The sequence below is a fragment of the Drosophila ananassae genome, chromosome 2L, assembly GCF_017639315.1.
Source record: "Drosophila ananassae strain 14024-0371.13 chromosome 2L, ASM1763931v2, whole genome shotgun sequence".
In the NCBI taxonomy this organism is placed as follows: Eukaryota; Metazoa; Arthropoda; class Insecta; order Diptera; family Drosophilidae; genus Drosophila; species Drosophila ananassae.
The window spans coordinates 1,625,945-1,652,329 of NC_057927.1; the positions used below are offsets into that span (position 1 = coordinate 1,625,945).

General features: G+C 43.4%; 1 protein-coding gene across 4 annotated transcripts in view; it reads right to left on the minus strand.

Moving 5' to 3' along the window:
* Positions 1 to 26,385, minus strand: part of LOC6500183 (acetylcholinesterase) — a 36,947-nt gene that overhangs the window by 7,289 nt on the left and 3,273 nt on the right. For all 4 annotated transcript variants that reach the window (XM_032450028.2, XM_014910930.3, XM_032450026.2 and 1 more), the window contains 8 exons: positions 16,487 to 17,340; positions 15,124 to 15,262; positions 14,459 to 15,004; positions 14,188 to 14,395; positions 9,324 to 9,466; positions 8,577 to 8,726; positions 3,341 to 3,504; positions 2,906 to 3,069 (listed from right to left, as the gene is read on the minus strand). In XM_032450028.2, coding sequence (XP_032305919.1) covers positions 2,906 to 3,069; positions 3,341 to 3,504; positions 8,577 to 8,726; positions 9,324 to 9,466; positions 14,188 to 14,395; positions 14,459 to 15,004; positions 15,124 to 15,262; positions 16,487 to 16,812 — 1,840 coding nt within the window. In that variant the 5' untranslated portion in view covers positions 16,813 to 17,340. The remainder of the gene's footprint in view (positions 1 to 2,905; positions 3,070 to 3,340; positions 3,505 to 8,576; positions 8,727 to 9,323; positions 9,467 to 14,187; positions 14,396 to 14,458; positions 15,005 to 15,123; positions 15,263 to 16,486; positions 17,341 to 26,385) is intronic.

Here is a 26,385-nt window from a genome sequence, read left to right on the forward strand (position 1 = left end):
GAAAGCATTTGGTTTTGGTGCGAGTTGCGGTGCGTTGGGAACGAAAAGAAACTTGGGGAGAATTTCACGCGCACTTACCTTGACCAACAAAACTCCCACATGGACTGCTTTGCATTGTCATAATTTTAATATTTATGCAAACATTGATTCGGTCAAAAATCGCGTGCTAACTCATTTGAAAGTTGTTTGGCCACAACCAGCCTTCTTCAAATGGCCAGTCCGATGATCGGATCTCATCCCACCAAAACCAGGCTCACAGCACTCCCAAGAAACAAAAATAAATAAATAAAAGCTGATCGGCAGGGATAACTTGCTCAACCGCTTAATTTATTGTACAATACGTATAATCCCCCTTGCAGACGGGAAAAAAAATGTAAGAGAGTACCCAATATTAAGTGCAAGTGTGCAAGTTACTAATAATTACGAATAAAGCAAATCAAGCCACGACAATAAAACAAAATGAAGCGAATATATTTCGAAATCAATCTTCAACAAGCCGGGCCATCAATCGCACATATAATATTCCCAGTTGTTCATATTTCTTGATTCACGATCAGTCGCGTGCATTTCAGTTTGCCAATTTGAATTTAAAAGGCTGACCAAACCATAGATTATACGCTCAGATAATAAAGAAATAAATTGGCACAAGCCGCAACAAAAACTACATACAAATTAAACACACGGCGAACATTTGAAACACGTGTCGCTAAAAGCCAAAAAACGAAACGAACCGCAACCACCATCAAGACAAGACCCCGACCACGACCACAAAAATCACCAAAGAAAGAGAAAAGGCCATACAAATGCAAACGATATTGTACATATTGTGTGTGTTTTTTTCTTAATTTTTGTATATTTTATATTGTATATTGTATCTAGAGGCGGCCTGTTTATATTGTATCTGTATCTCGGGCGTGCACGCGTGCGCCTGAGTTATGACACTACGATCGCTTATTTATCGCGGTTGGTGACATTTTTCGCCTTGCTCCGGCGGTGCCAGTCCGTCTGGTGGATCGGCAACCGCACCACCAGATAAACGAGAAGATAGCAGGACGACCCGCTGGTTTGCTGCTTGGTTGGTTGGTAGGTAGGTTGGTTGGTTGGCTACCAACGACCAGTTCCCGTTCCCATTGTATAAGATTAATACAAACTAGATCGGCGATCGTCGCTTTGCTTTTGGGTGAAATTTTAAATGGCCATTAAGGCAAATGGGAAGCATTGTTGGCAAGCGATGTGGCCATAAAGAATAAACCGCTACATATACAAATGCAAATTAATTAATTTGCCAAAAACCAGAACCGGTCGAAGGTGGATGGTTGTCGCTTTGGTGGTTTGCTGGCTTGGTGGTTTCGGGTTTGTGGTTAGATTTTAATGGTTTCCTTTTTATATATGGCTGGGGGAGAAAACGGGAAGAGATCTTCGGGTGCTAAGTGGCAACTTTTACCAAGGCAGCCAAATCAAAAGTGGAGCTTGTCATATCCAAAAGTCGTCGAATGATCGATTGGGGAGATATTCGAAGTAAGAGGCTGCTGCACCACCCGCTATCCCCCCGGACCCTTCGGGTTCGTTTCCCCCGCCTAATTTGCATACCCGTTCGCTGGATCAATCGATTGGATTTATGTAAAACAAAAATTAGCTCCTAAAATCACCAACAACAACGACAACATTAAGCCACTCCAACATGGCTAATTAGCATAAATTAAGTTTTTATTAATTTGTGAGACAGTAATTTTCTTTTGTGTCTCCGAGTGAGCCACTCATCGCTCTCGATGGTTTCGCTGGTTTCGCTGGCGGTGCTATTGTGGTGGTGCTTTCAGGCCAGACTGGCTGGCGCGGTTCGTTGCGATTGTGATCTTTCACCCAAAATAAAATAAAATAAAAAGAAGCCATAAACTAGTCCACTCGCATTAATGGCCAAAAGACTTTTACAATTTAAGTGCAAAGGCATAAAAACCGTCCGCCCACCGACTCACAATTTAAACTATAATACATATATCGATTTTTTTATGGGGTTCGTCATTGATCATTGTCAGGGCCAGGCATATGCATATTCACATTTCTTTCTCGGTCAGTCGTCCGATCTGTCTCGCAACTCATTTCCCTGATTGATGCGCACATTTTGAAAAGCTGACAGAGCCATAAATAAAAACCGCGGTCGGCGGCGAATGCTGCTTCGCATAAATGAAAAAAATTAAAAAGCATAACTATAAAATCTTTCACCGAATCTGACGAGTCACAGGTTCTCTGACTCATGATTGCTACTTAAAACTAAGAAGAGATAAAGGGTATGATTGTGTCATATAATCTACTCAAATTTCCACCTGTCTTAGGAAGAAATTCTTCTCTTCTTAGGAAGAATTTCTTCTCTTCTTAGGAAGAATTTCTTCTCTTCTTAGGAAGAATTTCTTCTCTCTCATCCATCATTTTAGTTCCATTAATCCCCGATTAACAATTGACACTTGCTCTTTATCCAAAGATTCCCGAAAGAAAGTCTTGGGGTAGGTTAGCCCCTGAATTCCCGTTTTCTGACCCGATTATCACCTGTACATTGATTGAGTGAATAATCCACTTTGGGCTCATATATTTCGCTTGACCAGCCTGAACTCGAACCGCGATAGTGAGGAAACCCATTCCCGCCTCGTCTTGAGGTGTGGTTCGGATGATGCCGACAACCATTAGCGAGCTTAATGCCACTTTTTACGATATATCGCAGCGAATACAAAATTTATGTTAATTGTATTCCAAACTTACATACAAACGAAAACGACACAACACAAAGAACACAGAAAGAAACACAAAACTGAAACGAAAACCTCCACTGATGACTGTACTTTCATTCACTTTTGTTTCGGAGTGTGTCAAGCAATCTATTACATTGTTTTATGTTTTTAGGGTCTTAACTCACCTGCCCAACTCCTGACTTTCGGCAAGTAATCGTTCCAGAAGGAGCAGCGGGCCGCCAAAGGACCTCGAGCTAGTTTCTCGATCTTATCGTCCGTGCTGAAAATGTAATAGACTGGATCCTCCTTCGAGAAGTTGGGCCATTCCTCGCCATCCTGAGCTGGATTGCTGCAGAAATTCATAAAACATATTAGCAATTTTGTTTTGTTATATATAGAGATGTACAGATAGAAGTTACAATATTTGGTAGATATATATTTAATTCCTCTTATTTTTCTAATCTATGTATTTCTTTCATATTTTTTTGGAACCTGCTTTTAAATATCTGAGTCAAAGCTTTTTATGGAAAACTGGTTGTGAACTGAGCTTGAGATACCATAAAACCAGCCATGTTTCCTCTGGTTTCGTGGTGAAAAGCTCTCATCCAGGAAATACTCACCCCGTCTTGGCAAACTCGATGACCGAACTGAGCATACGCTTGCCCAGCTCCCGCTCCACAGGTCGATACTGCAAGGAGTTGTTCAGCGGCTGGCCAAAGAAGTACTCAATCTCATCGCCGTGCAGGACGCCCATCCACTCGCCCCACAACGAAGTGCTTGTGCGCTGAAAGGACCAAAAAGAGGAGGAAAATTCGGTTTAAGCCTGTGTGGGTCCACCATTTCAACAGTCCACCAGCCCGCCATTCGGTTATCCTGTTTGTGCCTCGACACAGTCGTAAACTCAGCCAGAAATTATGCAGATAAACATCTACCCTTTTTATTTATTTATTTGATTTTATTCGCCTGCTCGCCGGCTGGCTCGCGTTCCCTGCAACTTGTAAATATTGTCGCAGCATGCCGCGCACTGGAGCGGCGAAGAAAAAGCGAATGAATAAATAAATAAATGCTTGGTCGACTGCCAGTCAGCATTCGGCCCCAAACTCAGTCGCCCTTGACAGGCTGAGCGGCATTAAATGCTCTCGTGTGGCGCCATTTTCACGTACTATCTTACAGTAGTTTTCGCTGCAACTGCATCTGCATCTGGGGGATGCGGAAACGTGCATGTGAGTTGGCATTGCGTATACGCCCAGTTGTGCGGTCGCCTTTGTCCGCAGTGCCAGTCTTTTCATACAAAATCCACAAAAAGTTTACGCCTGGCAGATTTTAAACGCTCTAAAAAATGTCCTCCCTTTTTTTTATGAAAGTAAAGAAAATTCTTCGAGAAATTTTGTAAGCTTGGCTCCGTTCTTAAAAAGGTTAACTTTTAAACAAGTTTATAGCCAGGAATGTGGAAAACTTGCAGCGTTTAACATTTTTACTGAGACAGATTATGTTTGGCATTTGGTTTGTTTGGCATAAATTTATTTATCTCAATAATATTAAACGTTGCTAATTGACAACCTGGCGTATACGTAATTTGTTGTTCGAATAACACAATATTTCGTTTTAAGGATAGAAATTTACTTTTATGAAGGTTAAAGCCATAAATATGCATAACGTGTTGCCTTTCATTTTTATAAATTGCTAAAATACATAAGACTGAGAACAGGTCGTATACGTAACTTAAAGCTCTATGTGAAGTTAGTTTCACGTATGCCAATTCACACTTTTTCTTTATATTCTGTATACTTCCATAGATTTTTTTCAATTATAAACTAGACGATATGGTCATAGCTGGGTGCCGTATTGTCCTTCAATGCACTATAACTATCTTTAAATTTAACAAAAAATTCAAAAAATATTTCTTTCTTAGATTTTAACGAGAAATATGGAGAATCGATCTATAAATCTTTTAAGGTATTCCGCTCAAGAATCGGAAGGAATTTGGCGAAGATATAGATATCGGTGGATGCCATATTGTCCTTCAATGCACTATAAGCATCTTTGAATCATCCGAATCACCCGAAAAATTTAACAAAAAATCCAAAAAATATTTCTTTCTTGGATTTTGATGCAGAAATATGGAGAATCGATCTACAAATCCTTTAAGGTATTCCAAGAATCGAATGGAAATTGTCCAAGATATGGCTATGCTGGAGGCCATATTGTCCTTTCATGCATTTTTCACAACGTTTGAAGGGGATCCCCCAGGGAAAATGACATAAAATGTAAAAAATATTTTGTTCCTAGATTTCGATGCAGAATGATGGGGAATCGATCTACAAATCGTTTAAGGTATTCCGCTCAAGAATCGGTTGGAAGTTGGTATAAGCATATTGCGTCATATAGCATATAGCAAAGATATAGCATAATGTGTCATATTTATATGAGTAATTTGGTAATAAGCATAAGATTGAGCACAAAAGGTCGTATCCGTCATTGAAAGCTCTATTTAAACCCACGATTATATTATAATATATAATTATATTAAATTTTTTCATTTTGCTACTAATATATAGGCATCGCTGATATTTTTCTTCCACGCATTTGACACCATTGATAAAGAGGATCTCTCCAAAAATTTTACATAGCCTCTGCAAGGGTATAAAAAGGACTCTGGCAAAGGTACGATGGGTCTAGAATTTTAAGTCAAAGAGGAGCTCAGTACCTTTGAAGCTCCCCAAAACTCATCCTATCAGATACAACTGGCAACTCTAGCCAAAATACTAATTAAGCAATCAGCTTTGTAAAATGCAATCTCATGCTAAGCCAAAAACGAAATCCTGCAAGGAGATTCCTAAGGTCCGAAGCAAAGGCCGTAAACTGGAAAGTCCAGGAGGCATCGGTCTGACCACTTAACCGTTCAACTTAAGGTGGCCGCAGTCGGGTTCCTGGCCTGAGCTGCACCTTGACAGGCTGGCAGCCAAGTGCCAAGTCGCATAATGAATAGTGTCCGGGATATGCCAAGGGTAATTCTGGTAATGCGGGCTTCTGTTCCCGCTCCTGCTGCCAAGTGGTTGGAAATTTATGCGACTTGGCCGTTGGCTGTCAGGATACACGTCCCCGTATACGTACATACATATATACATACACGAACGTAAACATAAAATGTACAAACAAACATAAACGTCCTGCAGTCCCTGCGCCTTTTCGTGCAAATAATGAAAAATTGTACGCAGCCATAGCATGGAACTAAACTTTTTTGATTTAAGCGAAAAATTGCAAACAGCAGAGAAACTTAGACTCGGAGGTCATAATGAGAAACGCCACGGTCGAGTCAAGTTGAGTTGAGATCCAGTGGAGTGGAGTGGAGTGCCGTAAAGTACGGAGGAGTGTCGGGGTTGGGATCTGGTGTAGGGAGTAGAGAAAACTTATTTAAGTGCCAGGCACGTTGCACGCTGCAGTAGTCAGCAGAGAATGAAAAAAATAAGGAGCAGAAACAGGAACAGTAGTAGGAGCAGGAGTGGGATGGATGGCTGGCTGGTCAGTCAAGCATGTGGCCACTGGCTGCTAGGGGGCACCGTGCACCTACTCTGGCCAACGGCCGACAAGCAGCCCGGCAGCTAGGCAGCCAAGCAGATAGACAATCTGGCAGGCACTTTAGCAGCTGGCGACCCCATTTGCCATGCTTCGTCGCCCCGTCGTGGCCCCGTTTATGGCCAAAGTGAGTTACGAGTTTTGTTGCTGCAACTTGACGGCTGTAATTAAAACTAATTTCATTTGCTTTCATTTCCATTCCGGGTAAATCGGTAGCTATGAAGTTTCTGGCCAGTTTCTGCCTGTCAACTGCTGCTTTTTGGCTATCTAACTACCGGATTATTCACGAGTGATTTGATACAAACAATGCATCGGCATTGGTTCCCCCACGCACAAACTCGGCATGTTGTGCAATCAATTAGAAAGAGTTTGATTATCAAAATAAACATGCTATAATATTTAGAAGTCTAAATAGTTGCAAGGAACAGAAAATCTGTTGGTATAAAATTTAACTATCTTTCCGTTACACTGCGTATACGTAATATTTCGATCTGCATTCTACGGTGATTTGTTCAACCGAATTACCACTTATCATCAGTCAATATCGACTAAAATTGGAAGCTATTAGCATATATGTATGGCTTCAAGGAATCCAAGTCCCATAGCACACAAAAATCAATACTGTACAGTCCACGCGGCGTATACGCAATGTGAGAGCTGCGTATTTGTTAATCATTAGGCCGATCCAACAGGGTCTGCAACCAGCCGATATCAATCGACGGCAGCAGCAATAGCGGCAGTAGCTGTAGCCAAAGTCGTTTAAACAAATAACTGACTAAAATTATGCCCCACACGTGCAGGGCATGCGGGCCGTGACCTCGTAAATTGAAGTTTCATTAGTCGCCTCCGTTACCCTCTGCTCCTCTGGCTCGTCCAGGTCCGTCAGCTCCTTCAGCTGCTTCGCCCCTGCCTCTGTTGTTTCTTTGGTCGTGATCCAGTAACGATTGCCAGGTCCTGTTCCCATACCCATACTTGTGTTTTGTCTGCCCGCAGCCAACCAACATCCGACAACCAACAACCCGACCGACAACCTCCTGAGCTGCCTGCCAGGCAATGCGTGTAGTTTAATTGGTGCCCAACAAGGGGCGATTCGTGTGTGTTCGTGTGTCTGTGGGAGGGTTCTTCACTGACGTGGGGGTGTGAGTTGCGTGAAACTTTTGGTTACCATAATTATGACGGCCAAGGTTGCCTGCCAGCTCTCCAACAAAAAAGCAGCGAAAATAAAGACAACAGAGTGGGACATCGACAACAGCGACCCTTGCCCTCATAGGTGTGACATTATGAAGTCCAATCAAATGGATTGCTCGCGTTCTGCCTGTCTTCAGCAAATGGCTTGATTAATTGAAAAATGGGACATGCAGGGCATGCAAGACATGTCCCCTAGAGTTGCACTCGACGTATATTTTGTAATCATGAAAATTATATTCCAAATGCCAGATACCCCGATCATTTGATTATTTAATGACAGTCATTTAAAAAGTTACGTGTGGCGACCACATTTGTTAGCCCTTTTCGACTTCATAAAATAAGCATTTAATGAAATTTCAACCAACTAGGAGAAACTTTTTCTGAAACCCCATTTTAATATACATTTCTGAAGCATTATAAGGGCTTCAATTCGATCCACTTTTGTGTTAATTATCCAATGAAAGTGCAGTATCTCAACTTTAGCCTTTACTTGCAAATTTTGAAACGCTCTAGGAACTTTTGCCTTCCCGCATAAAAACCTCAAAATGAAAAAACACTGACACTCCATCAAGTTTTAGCTATTCTTGGCCAAAGCCATCAGCTATGCCCTGCTCTTGACCCCATTCTGGGTAGAAAACTTTCACTTTTTGTTCTGCAGATTAGCCGCTGGCTCTGCCTTCAGACCACCCCCATAGTTTCCGTCATTAAGGACCGGCTTTGCCAACGCCTCGCCATCAGTCAGACATTAATAATTAAGAATTACACAGTTGCGGTGACATTCCCGCAGTCACTGCGGCTTCTGCTGATGATGCACACCTAGAGAGTTCCCAGAGTGCTGCTCTTCAGCCATTAACCTTGTATGCAATTTTAATGACAAACAAATTGCAGTTCTTTTCTGATTTTTTTCCCTCCACCTTACGTCAATTGCGCCCCATTTGACCGCATTTCGATTGGACGCACGCGCTTCAACGCCGTCTTATGTGTCAATGCCTGAGAAATATTTAATGGCCGGCAGGCCGTGCAACCATGAAGCCCGTTCAGTACGCGGCCTGTGGCTTTAGTGAAGCGTCTCCCCACCCCGTGTGTACTCACATGTGTAAAATAGTAGTAGTGCACGGAGGCACCTCGCTCCGCCAATGCCTGGGCGTACTCGTTGGTGGGGCAGGTGAAAAAGTGATCGCCCACGGCGCGTCCAATCTGCTGCTGGTTCTGATAGCCCGGGTTGCCTTCCCAGCTGGTGTACTATAAATCAAAGAAAAAGAATTATTGTACCAATTACTTCTACATGACAGTAGAAATAAAGATTGCAAAAAATTTAAAACATATTTTATCTTTGCTAAAATAATTGAATAACTTATTCTCGCTGTATTTCCCAGTTTTAATTCAATTTAAAAAAATGTAACTATATTAATTTTTTTAAAAGAGGTAATAGCCCTTTTTCCTGGGTGGAAAAACGGGCTGTTTCCCGTCCAATTTGGAAACAAAGTTAGCTGTCAGTTCAGGCAATTTCCGTTCGATTAGATCGGAACCATGGAGTCTCGTGGGCCGACGAGTGCAGCATCATGGCCGGCAGAGCTGTCAAATCCATATCCACTGTTGACGCGCTACGGAACAAAATGAAATTTCCCGGCGACAGGGAACAGTAAATGAATAAAACCACGGAATGCCATTCAATTCAATCAAGTAGCCGTCGCCGCTGACGTTGCATTTAACTTGTTTAGAAAATGCAGCATGCAGTCCGCCTGCTGCTGACATCCTGCTCTGATGTTCTAATTCACTTTGGCGTCATCTGGCATTCGTGGTTGTTTCCCATTCCAGGAGGGGGTGGTGGCGACTCACCTGAAATATGATGGCCTCGCGTTCCGCCTGCGTTGCCTTGCCAAAAATGTTGTTCATTATTTCAAGGTATTTATCCCGCGGCAGGGCTGTGGCGTCGTCCTTATCGAAGTAATCGATGAAATCGTACAGCAAGAAGTAAGTGCCTGAAAAATAGAGAAGAGTTGTTTTCAAAATGGGAATGCTTTTTTTTCAACTCGCGCGAGGTCACGTCAAAACAATGCGATGGACTATGAGAGGTTTTGGCCAATCCGAGAAAACAATTACCACTACAGGCGGGGCTCCAAGATGCCGACTCACAATAGTCGGCCGTGCCAAGGACACCGCGCACAACATTAACCCCACGACCCAGCAGCAACACCAACACCACAAAAGTAACAACGGCAGCCCCCACACAGCAACGCCGACGACACGACAACGGCAACAGCAATCATAAGCGTTGCTGTAGAAGTGGAGAAGTAAGTGAAAGAGTGACAAAATAGAATAAACAAAATGTTTTTGTTTCCAACAACATCAGTCACCTAAAAGTGGAGGTTTGTGGCACATCGACTTGCAGATACCTGCAAAGGATAATTCAAAACTTAAAGATACAAAAGTGAGCAGATTTTAAAGCCAAATGTGGATATATCTGCAATGTTTAATTAAAATCAACAAATTTTTGATCCGATTAGAAGCAATTTTAGGATTAATCTGTATCATAATTTTATTTTAACAAATACCTTTATAAAAAGCATTTACCCTGGCAAAACTGGGTACTAAAACGACCTAAAACAAGCAGGACGAGAGAACAAAGAGGCTCGTCGTTGCCTTTTATTAACTTAATTTTTATGGCACTTGTTGTTGGCCCAGTTGTTGTTCTCGGGCTTTTGTCTTTGTCGCACACTTCAAATACGGGCCACACTAACGAACCATAATTGCTGCCTATGAGCGACGACAGCAGCAACACATCCACAAAACACAACAGCAACAGCACCGACAACGACAACGACAACGGCAACATTTACAGCAGCGGCAACAACAGGACATTGAGGAAAGTGTGTTGGTGCTTGTGCCAGTTGAGGGCACGTGCAACCCATTCCCAATTTATCTTGCTGGCCCACTGTGTTTATGTTTGCTTCGATTCCATTCAGGTCAAAACCTTATGCAAAGCCATGCACGAGGAGCTCTGACTTGAATTGCAAACAATCTTGAAAAGGCTGCCGGAAACTGTCGTTTACTAAAGTCGATGTGTATTTCCCAGATTGAGAGGAGGGCATTTCTACTCTGTTAAAATATGTTTACCTTAAGGCTTTAAAAGGAGCAGGTTTCTGAACCTCTGAATTTTATGGAAAGATATTCTATCTCTACACCTAAAATATAGAGAAGAAATCTCGAAAACATCTCAGCTTTAATATTGAATTATTTTCCACTTCTCTGCTGGTGCTGCGAATCGAGAATATGCTTTTAATTAAATTGCCAAAAACACACGCCCTCTGTGGCCACAAATTTCCTTGATTTTTTGCGGAAAACTCACAACCTCGTTTCATACACACACACATACACTTGTAAGAGAAATGTAAATACTGTTTTAATGAGTGTATAATTGAGTTAGCAACAGCAACAACAACAACAGCCACATCCCATTCAGTCGATTCGGCGGATCGTTGGCCTGGAAGGAAGGAGGGAAAATTCGCGTCTACATAGCCTGGCTATATAAGTTGGACGTCTCGAAACGCGAAGCAATTAACGAGCAAACAAGCTGTCTTACACACATACACAAGCTGGCAGAAATACACACACACAGAGAGAGATTGGGGCATGCAACCTCGAGAGAAACTGCCACCAAAAATGAATTATTTAAGCACCGAAAAGTTGGCGCCTTCCCGCCGCCGAGATTTTATTGCATACTTTTCTGCTGCACTTGCCAACTATTCCGAAGGCAAAGAACATTCTTGATCAAGTTACTTGAAACAGATATTCCCTCTTAGCGTTTTAAGCTTTAAGGCTTTTAAACTTTAATGTTAATTAATATTTTATTCGGATTTTAGGCAAATCAACTAGTACGGTAGTCAACCAAAATATATTTGCATGGTTGGAATTTTAAGTGCACCACCGTTCTCCTAGTTGAACAACAAACTGCAATGGCTTTAACTGGGAAAATATTTCATTTGCGATAAATATTAAGTGCGCATAGAGCGTATACCAACAAAAATATATTTATGTACACATAGATGCCTTTTGTTGGGACGCAGGGAAACCGAATTTGTCAAAAACAAACAGAAAAGGATGCTTTTTATGTGCGCGGCTCATCGTAATGTATTTGAATTTGTATTCGTATTGTTGCAAATGCTAGATGACCTTGAACTCACAAACACACAAGCACCAGCACAAGCACACGCAGACCCACACACACACACACACACACACAGAGACACTCAGCTGAGTAACGGTGCTTCTACCCATGGAAATGGTGGCGGTTGCCTGGCGGGCACGCACGCACACCTTTTGGCTAAGAGAAGAGGGCGACCGGAGAACGGAGAACGGGACAGGGCTAGGGCAGGGACAGGACAGGAACAGGGCAAGGGATAGGGCAAAGAAAGGCGGCGGTGGGGGGGCCAAGGAAGCAGAGAGAACAGAGAAGGCAAAGAGAAAGCGAGCCACCGAGCGAGAGCTGAGAGAAAGCGGAAAGCAGCAGCTGTGAGCAGCGAGTGAAAGTGAGCAGAAAAGCACACGTGTCTGCTGGCTTACGAGTGTATATTACGAGTGCTCCTGGCAAGAAAGCAAAAGCAACAAGAAAATCGAAAGCAAGCCAAAGCCAAAGCACAAAAAGCGCCGAGAATCCTCCTCAATCTGTTATACGAAAAACACAACCACCAGCCAAACACCTCCCACCACAAGACCCCGAAAAAGAATGCCAACAAAAAGAAGGAGGAAAACAGGAGGAGGAAAACACCACCCATCCACCGACATCCTGCGGTGGCGGCTCGCAAAATAATAAGAAAGGAAAACGCAAACGGAAAATTTGTTACAAGTGCGCCACTTACACGGCCTGGCACGGAAAAGCAGCCAACAACCAGAAGCACAAATGCCCACAAAGAGCCATGCACCAAATTAAGAAGAATAGCAGCCCGAGAAAGGATAATATTTTCCGCCAGTTTCGGGCGAATCAACAACAGCATCCCTCGGTCTTTCCGTTTTGCGAAAACTTTCCATCGCACAACAATACAATTTGTCAAAGAAGGGAAAAAGGTTTTCCTCGTAAACAGTCTGCATTTTCAGTTAACTAACTAATTAAGGATATACTATATATTAAAGAAATATACTAAACGGTATAGTAATTACTATTATATAGTAATTTTAATTCCTTTAACTATAAAGAATGATGGGATGGGTTAGAGTTGAAACTTATGGGAAGCAGAATATAATAAACCATGGGCTAGTCTGTAATGGCTTCAACATTTTTTCCCACTGGCCAGGGCTAATAAAAAATAATTATAGCAAAACTTTAACTGAACTTTGAGTGGTAATAGTTTGCATCCCCCCTTTAGTAACAATCCGGCGAACATCACCGCCCCACATCGCTTCCCGGGGCATGCCTTTGCAACTCCCTACAACGACCCCACCCCTTCCACGGACAATGCTGCGGCACGTGTGGCACTCACGCGTCCCGTTCCGCCCATCAAGTTGAGGACTCGCTTTTTGCTTTCACTTTTGCTGGAAACTGGCAACTAGCAACGGGTAGCGGGCCACTGGCAACTGGCAACTGGCAGCCCACCGCCCCCTGCTGTCACCTGAGCAAAATATATTTAAATAATTTATGATGCCGTCCCGCACAGCTGAGCGCTGTATCCGTGGGCCGGCGAGTGTGTGTGTGCGTGGGGTTTACGTATATTTTTTCGTACTTTTCCCTTTTTTTTCTCGGGCTCACCACAATTTGCGTGGGCGAGTCTGGCAAGTTTGGCGGCTTTCTGCATTTTTTTTTGTGCCCTGGAATTCCGGTGCGTTGACACTTGCCGCACTCCGAAATTTAAAGCCAGCATAATTCGTAATTTGTGTGCGAAGTTGACAAAGGACAGGCGACGACGAGAGCCAACAAAGCCAAAGCCAACACAGCACAGGACATTACGCAAAGTGCAGTTTTGTGACAGTAAACTCGGACTAAGCTAAGCACATTGTAACCACAACTTCCACTACTGCCACAGCCAACACTACCGACACCCTCAATTCCCAGCTCAGTGCCATGCAATAAACCATAAAAATTAAGCACTCGAGCCAACAAAAAAAGATCCAAATGCATTACGGGTCCTGGATATGTGCGGAGGAAATTTTCGAAAAGCTGCCCGACTAAGCCGCAGATCCTGAGTATAATCACACAATAACAAAAAAAAAGGTAATCAAAAAAATAAATAATAATGTGTCTCAAATAAACTACTAATCTATTTAAAACACTTTGTTTTATTCAAGAAAGATACATTAGGTTTAAGTAGACACTTTCTCTCAGTGTAGCCGTAAAACGACAAGAATAAAATGCATTTTGTCTGCCAGCCAGGCCACAACAAAAGCATATCTACTAAATATATATAGTTGCAGAAAAGTAATAAAATCTGAAATGGATGGAGAGCTCCGAGATGCAGCTCAAAGTTTTCTAGGACGAGGGTAAAAAGCTTGGCAAACAACATTGGCAATGGATAGTACTTTGTTTTGGATAAAGTTTAACGCTGACGTCAGTCGCAAAGGATGCAACAATAGATGCAAGGACGACCCAGAAAGAAAGGAACGACAGAGCGGCGGATAAAGTGCGAGGCAGCTGCTGTTGATGAAGTCGCCGGCGGGTGGAAATTTCTGCGAATCTTTAACCAAGTGCTACGATAGGCTGCTTGCTACTCACCCTCATCCCTGACATTTCCCATCAGGATGTCGTAGTCCTTGAGGTCCGCCGTTTGCAGCAGCGTCATGGGATCGGCCGGCAGGAAGGCTCCGTCGATTGTAGGCGCCGACGGAAAGCTGAGGATGCCCGAGTACGAATTCCACTGCTGCACCGATATGGTCTTGGCGTCCACCGAACGCATGCAACTCATAACATGAGCGGGATTGGTCTGGAAAGTGTATTTTGTATTATTTATTATTATCCTTAATATAATCATGAAATATAAACCCACCTTAAGCATGGAGACATTGCAATTGCAGTCATTGATAAGGGCCTTGCCGATTTCGACGGCCTTCTCGGATGTCATATGGCTCCAGGGTGCGTTCATGGTGCCAGACTGCATCATACCCCTCTTGACCACGCCCCTGGTCACCGGCGACATGAGCTGGGCATTGACGGAACTGGAACCCGCCGACTCGCCAAACAGAGTCATCCATTCGGGATTACCGCCAAAGGCATGGGCATTGTCCTTCAGCCAGCGGATGGCCAGGGCTTGATCCCAAAGACCCACGTTGCCTGGTGCCTCCTCCGCAAACTCTGCCGGCATCTCCGGGGCCAGATGCAGAAACCCAAAGGCGCCCACACGGTATTGGAAGGAAGCCACTATCACATTGCCAACGGCGGCCATAATATCCGCATTGTAGATGTCCAGGGTGGCGGATCCGGTCATAAAACCGCCTCCATAGATCCAAATCAAAATTGGGAGCCCGTTTGTGGTGTTTTGAGGATTTCCATTGTGGATGAGGTGGTCTGTATCCCCCTGCTTTCCGTTGGAGTGCTGCCAAAAAGAGATGAATGGTAAGCCTTGAAAACTTTCGACTTTAAGTAACGATATCATTTAAATTATTGGGCAAAATAATAACTTCACATATACATGTTACTCAATTTAGTACTCACCTCACCCCCGTTGGCACCGCGCCCATGTCGGAGACGTGCCTTGGCAGGAGCCCAAACATTTATGTAGAGGCAGTCCTCAGATACGTTGGTGTTGGGGTTCCAGATCTCCTCGCCGGAGAAGCCCGGAAAGTACTCATATCTGGGAACGAAGAGACCTGATTAGTTACTGACCTATATGCAAATCAAAGGCTGTTTGCCCCCATCTGGAATTCGGTCATGCCAATTACGAAAAACTAACCGGCTGGGTTATTTATTTTTATTTGCTCTCTTCCGTTTTGCTCGCCTTACTTTCACCCGGCCACATGCCATCCGTACACCCCTTGTGTTATGTTGTGCCTACACATTTGACATAGTTTCCCCGCTTTATAAATGTTGAATCGCCCGAATCGATATCCCTACGCATTCGTACAAAGCTCAGCATTTGGCTGTCAGTCTCTATAGATACCTTGGCGCACATACACCCAACTATATGTATTTTATTTACCTACATTCATATAATAAAATATATAAACAGGTGTATGCAGTATATGTTTAGGTGTGTTTGGCTTCGTGACCATTAAAATTAACTTTCCCGTTTCGCATAAAAGTAATTTATCACAGAGGCAGAGAATGAGGCGATTTCTCCTCGACTTCCTCTTCCTTTGCTGCTGCCTCTGCCACTGCTTCTGCCCCTGCCTCTGTCTCTGCCTCTGCCTCCTGCCTACCACCTGCCATTCACCTTTATCACTATATTTTTCTAATTTCCTCTTGCCACACATTTTGATGACTTTCCTTTTGGGTGTGTGGCCCCGAAAAAACTTTGCTTCTCTCTTGTTCAAGAATCGAAATGAGCCTGATGAAATGCTTTTTCTTTCCCTGAAAGCATGTTACTTTAATGTCCCATCTAAGAGTACTAATAAATGAAGTAATTAAAGGAATTAGGTGGTTCGATATTCGGGATCTCCTCTTCAACTACTGGCTGTATCGGATGCCAATTTACCAGAAAAGGACATTGTTTGCTCCACAAAAATATGGCAAAATAAACTCTGCGATTCCACTGAACAGGACAACATTCTGTGCCAAGTTCTTTATTATTTTGACCGGCTTTTTGCAAGGGTTATGACGTCACGGCGCCATAGTTAGGTCAACACAAAGCTGCCGCTGCAGCCGGGCTGCCGGGCTGCGATTTTTCTTTCTGGGTCAATCACGGAAGTGGGCCATCCATGCCCGGCCCAAACCCTCTGAAAAAGTCATAAAAATCGTCTTTTTCCGGTAAACTGTAAAGCCAACTTAATCCCAACCAAACTTCATCTTTTGAACTTTTTTTCCAACCCACATCTCAAACTCTTTGAAATTTAAGTCAAAATTTAACTGTAAGACTTACCGCTCTTGGACGCAGGTGGCGGAAAGGCGGGTGGCATCGAGTACGCCGTGCCATGGCTCTGCCGGAACCGGCTTCCGGAAGCGTAGGTCCTCGACGGGCGGCTTCGCGTACGGGATGCCCGTGTAGACGTGCACCTCGCGCCCCTGCACCGTCACCGAACGGCCCCGAACCGGGCCGGAGGTCGTCTGCACCACCAGGCGGTCGATGACGCCGCAGACGCCGGACAGGTGCAGGTGCAGCGACAGCACCAACACCAGCGGCAAGTGCAGGTGCAGGGGAATAGGGATGGGGCGGTACAGCTGGCTGTTCTGCCGAACGGATGCCATGACGCGAATGCGCAGGGCTTTGGAGCAGATGGGCGGCGATGTGTGGCGGTAACGGAGACGGTGTCCTACTTAGACCTGACGTCACTGGCTCTGGCACTCTGGCACTGGGTCCTGTCCTTAGTTAGCTGTGTGGTAAGTTCTGCCGACTGAGTGTTTGGATGCGGAACTGGTGCTGTTTTTGGTGAATTCTAAATTCGGTTACGGGATACCGCATCTACGACCTATTATCCGGTCGTGTTTGCCGCTGCTGCCACAGTTGCCACTTGAAGCTGCCGCCTGTGAGTTGTACTGCACATTCTCCCACTGCAGCAGCTTTGGAACTGGGCCCTCTCAGTCCGGAATTGAGGAACTCGCCACTCGTTTCGGGTCGGATTTGGACCAGGACTTTGTGGCTTCAGGTCGCCTCTGTTCCGTTTTCCGTTTGGTTTCCTGGGCAGCTGTTGCACTTTTTGTTTTTGCAGCGCCCGCTCCGGCCACTGGACTTTTGTTTTCCCCTAATCCGTATCCTGTCCCGGCTGAGTGTTTGAACTGCAAATAGAAGGAACAGACATTAAGCTATTTGTCTTGGTTTCCTGTGGCCCCTGAGGCTCGTTTTATACTTTTGTTTCGGTAGCTGCACAGTGAGAAAGTAGGCACAATGGACCATAAACGATTCATTACCATAAAAGTGATACTACTTTCTGATTGATATTATTTATTATTATTTTTATATATTACATGTTTTACTTAAACTTTATATATAAAATTCATTAGAAAGTCTACATAAACAATTATGAAAATCAAATTATTTATATTTTTCTTAGTGTCCTGTGAACATTTCAATGCAAGTTGACTTGCTGGATGCTTGTGTCGTCTGCCCCCGTTAGTGTGCTACAATATTTATGTGTTTGCCTTTGCGATGTGTGTGCCACTTAAGCAGAAATGCAAAGCTGGCTGCTTTCTTGGTCTCGGTTCCATTCAAAAGTTCGTAAGTGCCACCCACCGTTGCACCCAATGCGCCGTCCCTTGGGGTTAACCCACCTGCCGCGGAGCCACTCACCAGCGGTTTTCGAGTGGCCCGTATCGTTTTCAGAGCCACAGCCTTTGCCCGCAACGTCGTTAAATATATTTTCTTATATGGCTTTCATTAGAGTCACTTGACCGCTTTAAGGAAATATCCTTTCAAACCGAAGGAGTGGGGCTAACCGATGCTTGATGCAAAGAAAATTTTCTCTCTTAAAATTTCATTTTGAATCTGAAACATCTTTTATATGCGCCTCAAAATTGAAAATAAAATTAACTTTAAAAACTGTGTCGTTAGAAAGCCTCAGTAATTGGTAAAAACTAGTTGTTTGAATAATTAAAGCTGGAAATAAAATAGAAACAGAATAGTAAAGGATGGAAAACCAAACGGATAAACTGCTAGTGGTCTTATGGCATGCCTCAATAAGTTTCACAGAATGGTTTAGTTTTATTGAAACTGGGGAGGCTGCAGTTTGGCCGGACTCCGGGCGGTAAATGAGTTTCCCAGCCCATGTCCTTGACGATGTCGTGTCCTTTTGCAACCTGCAGCTAGTCCTGGCGTCAAACTGAGCTACGACATGGTCTGGGAATTGGACTAAGAAATGAACCTTGCATGCTGACAACCCATTAGATGGCGCTCGTGTAATAACTCCGCTACCACGCCCCTTGCAGCTCCAGCGCCCGGCTCCTGGCTACCGGCTACCGGCTCCCTCCCCCTCCAAGAAGCCTTTCGAAGGAGTCCTTTTGGCTGCCTTCCTTTTAGCTAAGCAGCTTGTCTGCAAGGGACCGGCAGTTTAAGCCGCTTTCTAGCTGGCGCCGCAGTAATTTAAATGTTATTTCGCCGCACAATTAAAATAGCATTAAGACGCCACCAAAATGCGAGTTGCAAGTTGGCAATTTAATTCCCCTTCCTTTCCTTGTGCACATTTCAGCTAAATTAGCTCGAGTTTCGCCGTGTTCTTTGCATTTTTCCCTGACTAATTCTCTGCCGTGTTTCCCGGGCAACCCTCATAAGTCCTACGGAGGCCCAAACTTTAATTTTCATTTTTCAAAGAATAGTATCAACATTTTCGCCTGTTTTATGGAAGATAAGACGTCCAAGCCTTCGTGAATACAGTCTTAGTATTTTTTTGCAAATGCAGCAGTTTTTCTGTCCATTTTCCAAGTCCCATCTCAGTCTCCCCCTGGAAAATTTTCTCTAAACATGCACATTTTCTGCAGAGGTTGTCTTCATACTTAAGCTATTTTATTTCATATCTGCCAGAAGTCATAATGTTGCCTCTTAGTTTCAGCTGACTCCAGTAATTTTTCTTGCCAACTGTTTTCATAAAAGTTTCAACTTCAAAGTTGGCAAGAGCAGCCACTTAATTCTTGAAAAGTATGTTTGAGTTCATATGGACTGCAACTAAAATGTTTTTTTTACCAAACTGAAATAAGAAATAAGAAAAAACTGAACTTGCGCTAAAGAAACAAAATTGTAAATCAATATAATAAATAATGTTGTTATAACTTATAAGTATTCATGTTTTGAAGAAATTGATACACTTGGGATGCTGAAGTTTATCCAATTCGCTGGATGGTGGCTCTGCTAGCCTAACTTAACCTTGAAGAAATGGACAAATGGTCCTTTAACTTCACAAATAGTATCTAAATTTCAGTTTATTTCCAATAACTTTAGGTATTGTATTCAGAATGAGAACATTTCAAGCGAAACATAAACAAAGTCCTATTTAAAATGCACAGATTTTTCATGGTTGAAACAGTTTTGTTGTGTAAATAGAAGCGCTTCATAGTTTTTCTCGCTTTGCTTTCGCCTCGGTTTATTTTCCTTTTCCATGGAAATCATATGAATGCTGCCATGGATATGATATCCTGGCACGGGACGGGAAGGACCCCGGGTGTGTGGATGTGCGTTAGAAAGAGACGAGGGCAAACGCGAAAATTTTAATGACATTCAAATTAAATTATAATTTCAAAAGTTTCGCCGCGCGAGTCGAAGGGACGTTGCTGATGACGACGATGACAAGGACATGGCCAGGTGGAAGGTGCAACGGGATGGGGGCTGGCCCCTCCCCCCTAGAGCCAGCTTTGTTGGCCAAAGGTCAAAGCGGCCAAAAAGAGGAAAAAGGTTTGGGCACCCCCTGTGACCTCCGCCGCGCTCTCAATCAACTCGCCTCCCCCCTTTCCAACTACCTTTATCACCGCCACCCTTGTTTATTTCGTTTGCGTTTGTTTTCAAAATTTGGCGAATGCTAAAAAACATGGCCAACGACAAAACGAATGGTAAAAGCCAAAGGGTAAACAACACAAAAGCAAACGAAAAAAAACAAAGATGAGAGACACACAAAAATCGGGGTGACGGGGTGAGAAAAGGATGAAGTGGCCGGAGAGCCAGAGGGGTGTAAAGAAAGTAGACGGAAAGTTGACTGTGTTTTGTTTGTGTTTTCATTTTTGTTTACGAGTTTCTGATGTTTGGCATTCATGTTGTTTCTACTATTCTTTTAGCCCTCTTTTTGTGTTTTTGTTTTACCATCAAAAAAATATCTAAGGATCTAAATTTAAGAAACAATATTATCAGAACAAAACAACATTTTTATAGAAAATATTTAACAACGAAACAATAATTTCTATAAATATATCTTCAAATTGAAAACTAAGTCACTTTTCTTTTTCATATTAAATTGTTTTTCCAAGTGTACATTCCAAAATGTGTATGGTTTAATTGACGAGTTGAAGAGGGCAAAGACGGGCAGGCAGGCAGGCTTAATTGATACCAAACGACAAAGTCAAGGTGTGAGAGACAGGTGTCTATAAAAGGCCGTATACCTAAAGGACTATTGGCTCTAATTGTGGCCAAGATGGTGGATGGCACTTGAGATGGAACTTTTGATTATTAGGAGAGCTGAACAATCATTAGTGGAGAGTCCTGGCACGAGAGTGCGTATCGCGATGGGGAAATCCTATTCAATATTTTCCAGGGCATTTCCCTGCATTCTCTTCCGGCCTATAAACTTCCACGCAATCATTAAACCCTCGAAAAAAACATGGCCATATGCTTTAATGAGACACAATCATCATCAAGTTTTGACTGACCATTTGACCTTTTCATTTGCCAGGCGGCAGGACTCCGATCACAGGCCTCTCTCCTTCTCGGCCATTAGGCGAATGTCTGGCGCCAGGCGAACTATAAAATAAAAGCACGGGCGTGGCCGCAAGGGTGTGAGGAGTGCTGAGAAATCAGTTCCCTCGCTTGCAATTCATATGGGTTAATCTTTCCAAAAAAAATATAAAATAATTAAAACAGTTTTCTGGTCATTAAAAGCAAGAATTAAATCGGTCATGAATTTCTGGCCATTTGGCTCTTTAAAGACTTTTTTTGGGGAAAACTAAACGCAGGCCCCACTTAAACGTCAAAATTGCACAGCATGAGGCGCAAAAACCGGGAGCCAGTGGCGCTTGCTTTTTATTGCATGGCGCCGCATGTGGCGGCTGTGGCGATTGGAGTGACCCTTGAGGAGGGAAAAGGAGGGTAGTGGGACATCTAGTAGGAGTCCGGAGGTGGCTGTGTTAGTGGCACTGGCACTAGTGGGAGGGAAGTGCCGCCCGGCTACGTCCGGTGCACGAGTTCGGCTTTAGTGGCTCTCGCCCGTCACCGGGGCTCGTTAACGCTGAGACGCTCAATTTAGCGCGACTTATTCAGGTTGCCGCTCCACTTGCCTCCGCTTGCGCCCGTGTGACTGACCTTGATGATATCACCACAGCCATGTCGTCGTGGCCATCGTCATCCCAGCCCCGGACCTCAGTTGCCGTCCCGTACCATCTCATTTCCATTTTCATTCCCAGACACACAAGCACAGCAAAAAAATTGATTTATCCTTATATGGATCTAATTTTATTCAATATTCCATTATATTATTTAAACTTAATAAAAATTAAAACGTATATGGATATAGGAATCACGAACGGCTCCAAGTCTTTACTCACATAAGCTTCTTGAAAGAGAAGCCCAATCTTTATATAAAAATACAAATAAATATTCTGTGGCAAGTTCTTTTCTCAGTGCCTCCCAGGACATGTGTGAATCTCTCTTAGTCGAGTTCATGGCTCACACGTGCCTGCCTCACCCACACTAACGTACTTTGGGACTTCACACCCGACCCTCCTCGTCCCGGCCGCACCTGCCCTTGGTGTCGATGTCTTGGAATACTCGGGTTACCCGTGGGTGTGCTGCACTTAAAGCCAAAATAAAAATCAATAATCGGGAAAATGACAAGTCAACAGCCAAAAGCAAGCAGCTGAGCTGAACTCAAGCGAAGTCGCCATTTCTGACGGCTCCTGCCTCCAAAAATTCAGGCTAACAAAATCGGACGCTCCTACACTCTCACGCAAGAGAACGTGTAGGTTTCTGGGACAAAAGTTTCATATTAAGTAACCTAAGGGGAGTCTTGGGGAGTCCCTGGAACACGTACTCGGCACACGATCCGAAAACGTGCACCGCAAGTCCCGGCTTGAATTTATGACAGTTTCACTTCTTATTTATGTATTTCTTGGCCAGTATTTGGTTATGAAATATATGAAGTCGTTAACCTACAACGAATGCAAAACCTTTTAAATAAAATCCGCAGATGAACTTCATGCCTGGGCGACAGTAGAAAAGATACTACAACTTCCTATCAACTAGGCAAGTAATAACTACTTAAATTTTGGTACAAAATAGTAATATAACATATTAAATATCGAGTATACGCCTTAGTACCCAACTGGTTGTTTTCATTTTGGTCTGGCTGATTATGAAAAGCCAACGTTCCTTTCAACTGGGGATGCTGTAAAATGTCAAATGTGAGTGCCGCTTTCATACAAAATGACGCAAGAAATAAAAGCGGTTCGCCTTTGGGGCAGCAGTGCCAAAGGGCAACCATTTACCATCCATCTACCACACAACACAAAGCCAGTATGCCGGCCATTTTGACGTCATGGTCGTAAGGACGGCATGTAACATTCATATATGTATGCTTCCAGACCGGGTCCTAGCCTTTGCCGACCAGAAAATCTCCGCAACAATGCTGGGAAAATAGCAACGTTCACGTCTGCTCGTGTCCTGGCCCCAAGCTGGTTAATTACTGGAAGGAACATCATCAACAGCAGCATCCGGTGCTTTCTAAACACATTACGCATACGACATGTGGACAGGTGAACATGCTACTTTGACTCCAAACAAGCTATTCAGGCTGCATAATGCAATATGCATCAGTGCACCATTATGAACAAAAACAGAAACAACCCAGTCAACAATCAGTATTGATGTTGTTGAGGCCGATGCCGATGCATGTGATGATAATAGACGATAGTCGAGGGTCTACCAGCCCCTAGCTGCCTTTGAACCAGCCTCTGCCGCTGCCTCTGCCGATAATTAGATTCATGAGTGCGTAAGAATTTTAATTGGACTGCTCATTACAATAATCAGAGCGCAGGGCGGAGGGTGCAGGGCGCCGGGCGCAGGATGATGGCTACAATCTAGGATGATGGGGCGGCTGTGAGAAATGGAACCGAGACCTGGCGACCGGCCAGCCATATCATGGCGGAGTGTTCGCTCGTGTGCACTTGCCTGAGTTATTCAATTTATGGCATCAACCAAATTGCAGCCACAATAACAACAACTAAAGCAACATCAACAATTACAGCAATCACTGCGGACAAGAGCAGTAACAATAGCGGAAAATTAAGTGGAAAACGCGTTGGAAATTAAATTGAATTTTAATTGGCATACGCATCAATAATTTTTAATTTGTTACAATAATTACAAAGTTATTTATTATTTATGTTGACTCGGCGCATGTCAATTAGTCTGGCTTATGCAATTAAGGTTGATTAAAAAAATATATATTTTGCACCACATTCGAATGCACTTACATGCACTTAAGTTGAACAAATGGAGTAAATATATTGGTTTTGCAGATTTAATCGCAATTCGAGTAAAATCATTAATTATAATTAAAATTTGATTACGGTTTCGCGTTTCAATCCATCTTATTATCTTAATGGGTGATTAAAAATAGCTCGAAAGGAAGTACTCGACGAAGAGTAAATAGGCAATAAATAATAACGACTGCAATACATTTAGGAAAAGAAATACTAACAAGAACACAAGTAGGACAAGTACTTTTCAAATCGCAAACGTGATTCAACTTTAATCTGTGCATGTTTAGCAAAGCCAAAGCTGGCAGGGGCGACAATAATAAAAACAAGAACCTGAACGAACGATTTGCCAGGCAAGCCTGGCGAATACAATCACACTAATATCGCGTATACGCCGCGTATACGTATTCCCCAAGACTCAGCAGAACTTCGCATCTGTTTGCCTTTGAGTGGCACATGCGCCACACTTGGCACTTGCTTTTATTTTACCCTGGGTTACTTTTAATGCCCAACCGTACAGCCCAAAGGCACCAGAGCACCAGGCCCCACACAGAGACGCACGTCAAGCGGCTTATTCCCAGGACACGTCACGGGCGCACACCGTATGTGTGCCGGAGTGAGTCTGTGTGTCGGAGTGTGCTCATAAGTGATTATCTGCATGTAAAAATGGCGCAGAAAGTGGAAGCTTATATTCGTATATACTGATGCGCATTTCAGTCCACAGATCACAATAAGGGGTTTAAGAGCTTCTTTAAAAGATTCTTTTTTGATTTTTTCGCTGAAAAAACCGTTTTAAGAAATCTCTTAGACAAGATATTTGTTCTTTAAACTTTATACGAATAAAGTGAATAAATTGTTTCATAAATATCACTTATTTTCTATTAGCCTACTACTAGCCTTTCTACTAGAAGGATACTAGGGTCGTGTACTTGCGCATTCTGTTGCAACTGATTCTCCATGGCGGATCCAATAAAACCTAATGAGACTGCAGCAGACAACAAATCGCGTTATTATCGCCGGGCAATGGCCAAGAGGGAACAACACATCGCAGAGCACACAGCGGCTAGTCAGACCGCAGGAAAACTAATAAAAGTAGCCAAAGCACAGACAAATAAAAACAATCGCATAAAACTAATGTTAAACAATTCCCTTTGCCCGGATTGCGTCTGTTTCCCGTCGCTTTCCGTTTGTGTTGCGTGTTTGTCCTGGGCTTCGTTTTGCTTCACATTGTCCTGGCTTCATCCAACCAGGAGCTGGGGCTGTTGTCGCCCGTCGCCCATCGTCATGGACGGCCCCTTAAGACAATGATGGCTGGCCCAAAGCCCCCGAGGGTATGCAATAAAATTGCGTTTTAATGCTGCTCCAACGGACGAGCAATGACCCATTTACAAAGCTCCTGAAGTGCTTGCTTGTCCGTTAACAAAAGAATTTTCTGCATTCTTTGCCAAGGAACGCTACACAGAATGCGTATATATGATAAATGATTTGATTCACTCGCATAAAAAATCATCTATTAGGTATAAAAACAGCTCGGTCAAAGGATCTCAAGAAAGAAAGTGGATAGATTCATTTTTAATGTACAAAAGCTAAAAAACATTTTTTTTTTAATATTTGTATGAAACTCTCTTGTGTCATTTTTCTTCTCTAAAAACTTTGTCTTCGTAAAAAGAACCTTTAGATACATTTTCTCGGTTCCTGCTTGTGCTAGTCATTCAATATTCATATTAGCCAAGGGTATAAAACTGTCCCCTTTGTTTCAATTTTATTGCTGGCTTTTTATGCTCGGCTGTTGGCTTGTCCTTCGCGTTGTTTTATGGCATTTTATTTGCATATTTTCGCGTTCCGTGATGGCTGCCTGATACAAGTATCCATGTCCGTGTGTACATGAGTTTTATGTGCTTGTCGATTCGCCGGCAAGTACAAACATCCAAAATGGAGCTGGGGGAGCAGCAATGATCGGCGAACGAGCTCCCAACTCCTCGGTGGCCCAGTGTGGAGAAAATGTTTCTCGCCGTTTGGCTTTCAAAGTTTCCCGAATTATTTCACGGAGCGGAAAATATTTTTTCCCAATTCCCACATCCCACAATGCCACGCCAAAAACCCCCAAACACAGACGGAAAAGTGTAAAACAATTCTCAAGTGTTTCATGCTTTAAGCTTTGCGCCTTTGGGTTATTTTCTTTGTGTACGGGAGTGTTGTTTGCCGAGTGTGTTTGGTTTGGTTTTCTTTTTTGTGTGCTGGTCCAATGTACAAAGTGGACCCGTACTCGGTGCCGGAGTTCCCACGCCGGATGATTGCCTTTGTGAGGTAATCACTTTTTTGCAGCTGATTCAATTAACTCGATCTAGGCTCCAGGAGTTTCTGTGTGTCACTTTTGCCGGACACTGTCCCTCGTGGCAGAAGAGATTGCAAGCCCAACTGCAACTCACTTGATTGGATGCATTGTGCGTGGAATTGATGGATTTGAATGCATGCGAGCTGAGCTGGATTGTGGATAAGCCACTGATAAGCGGAAGTCCGCAGCAGAAGCATTCAATTAAATTTAATTCCTCACGCCCAAAGGCAAATAAATTGCAAATTGGATTAATTGCATTTAAGTGTGTTTTTGTGTTGGTAGGCAAATATTTTTCCTGCTTTTGGAAAAGTGTAATGCTT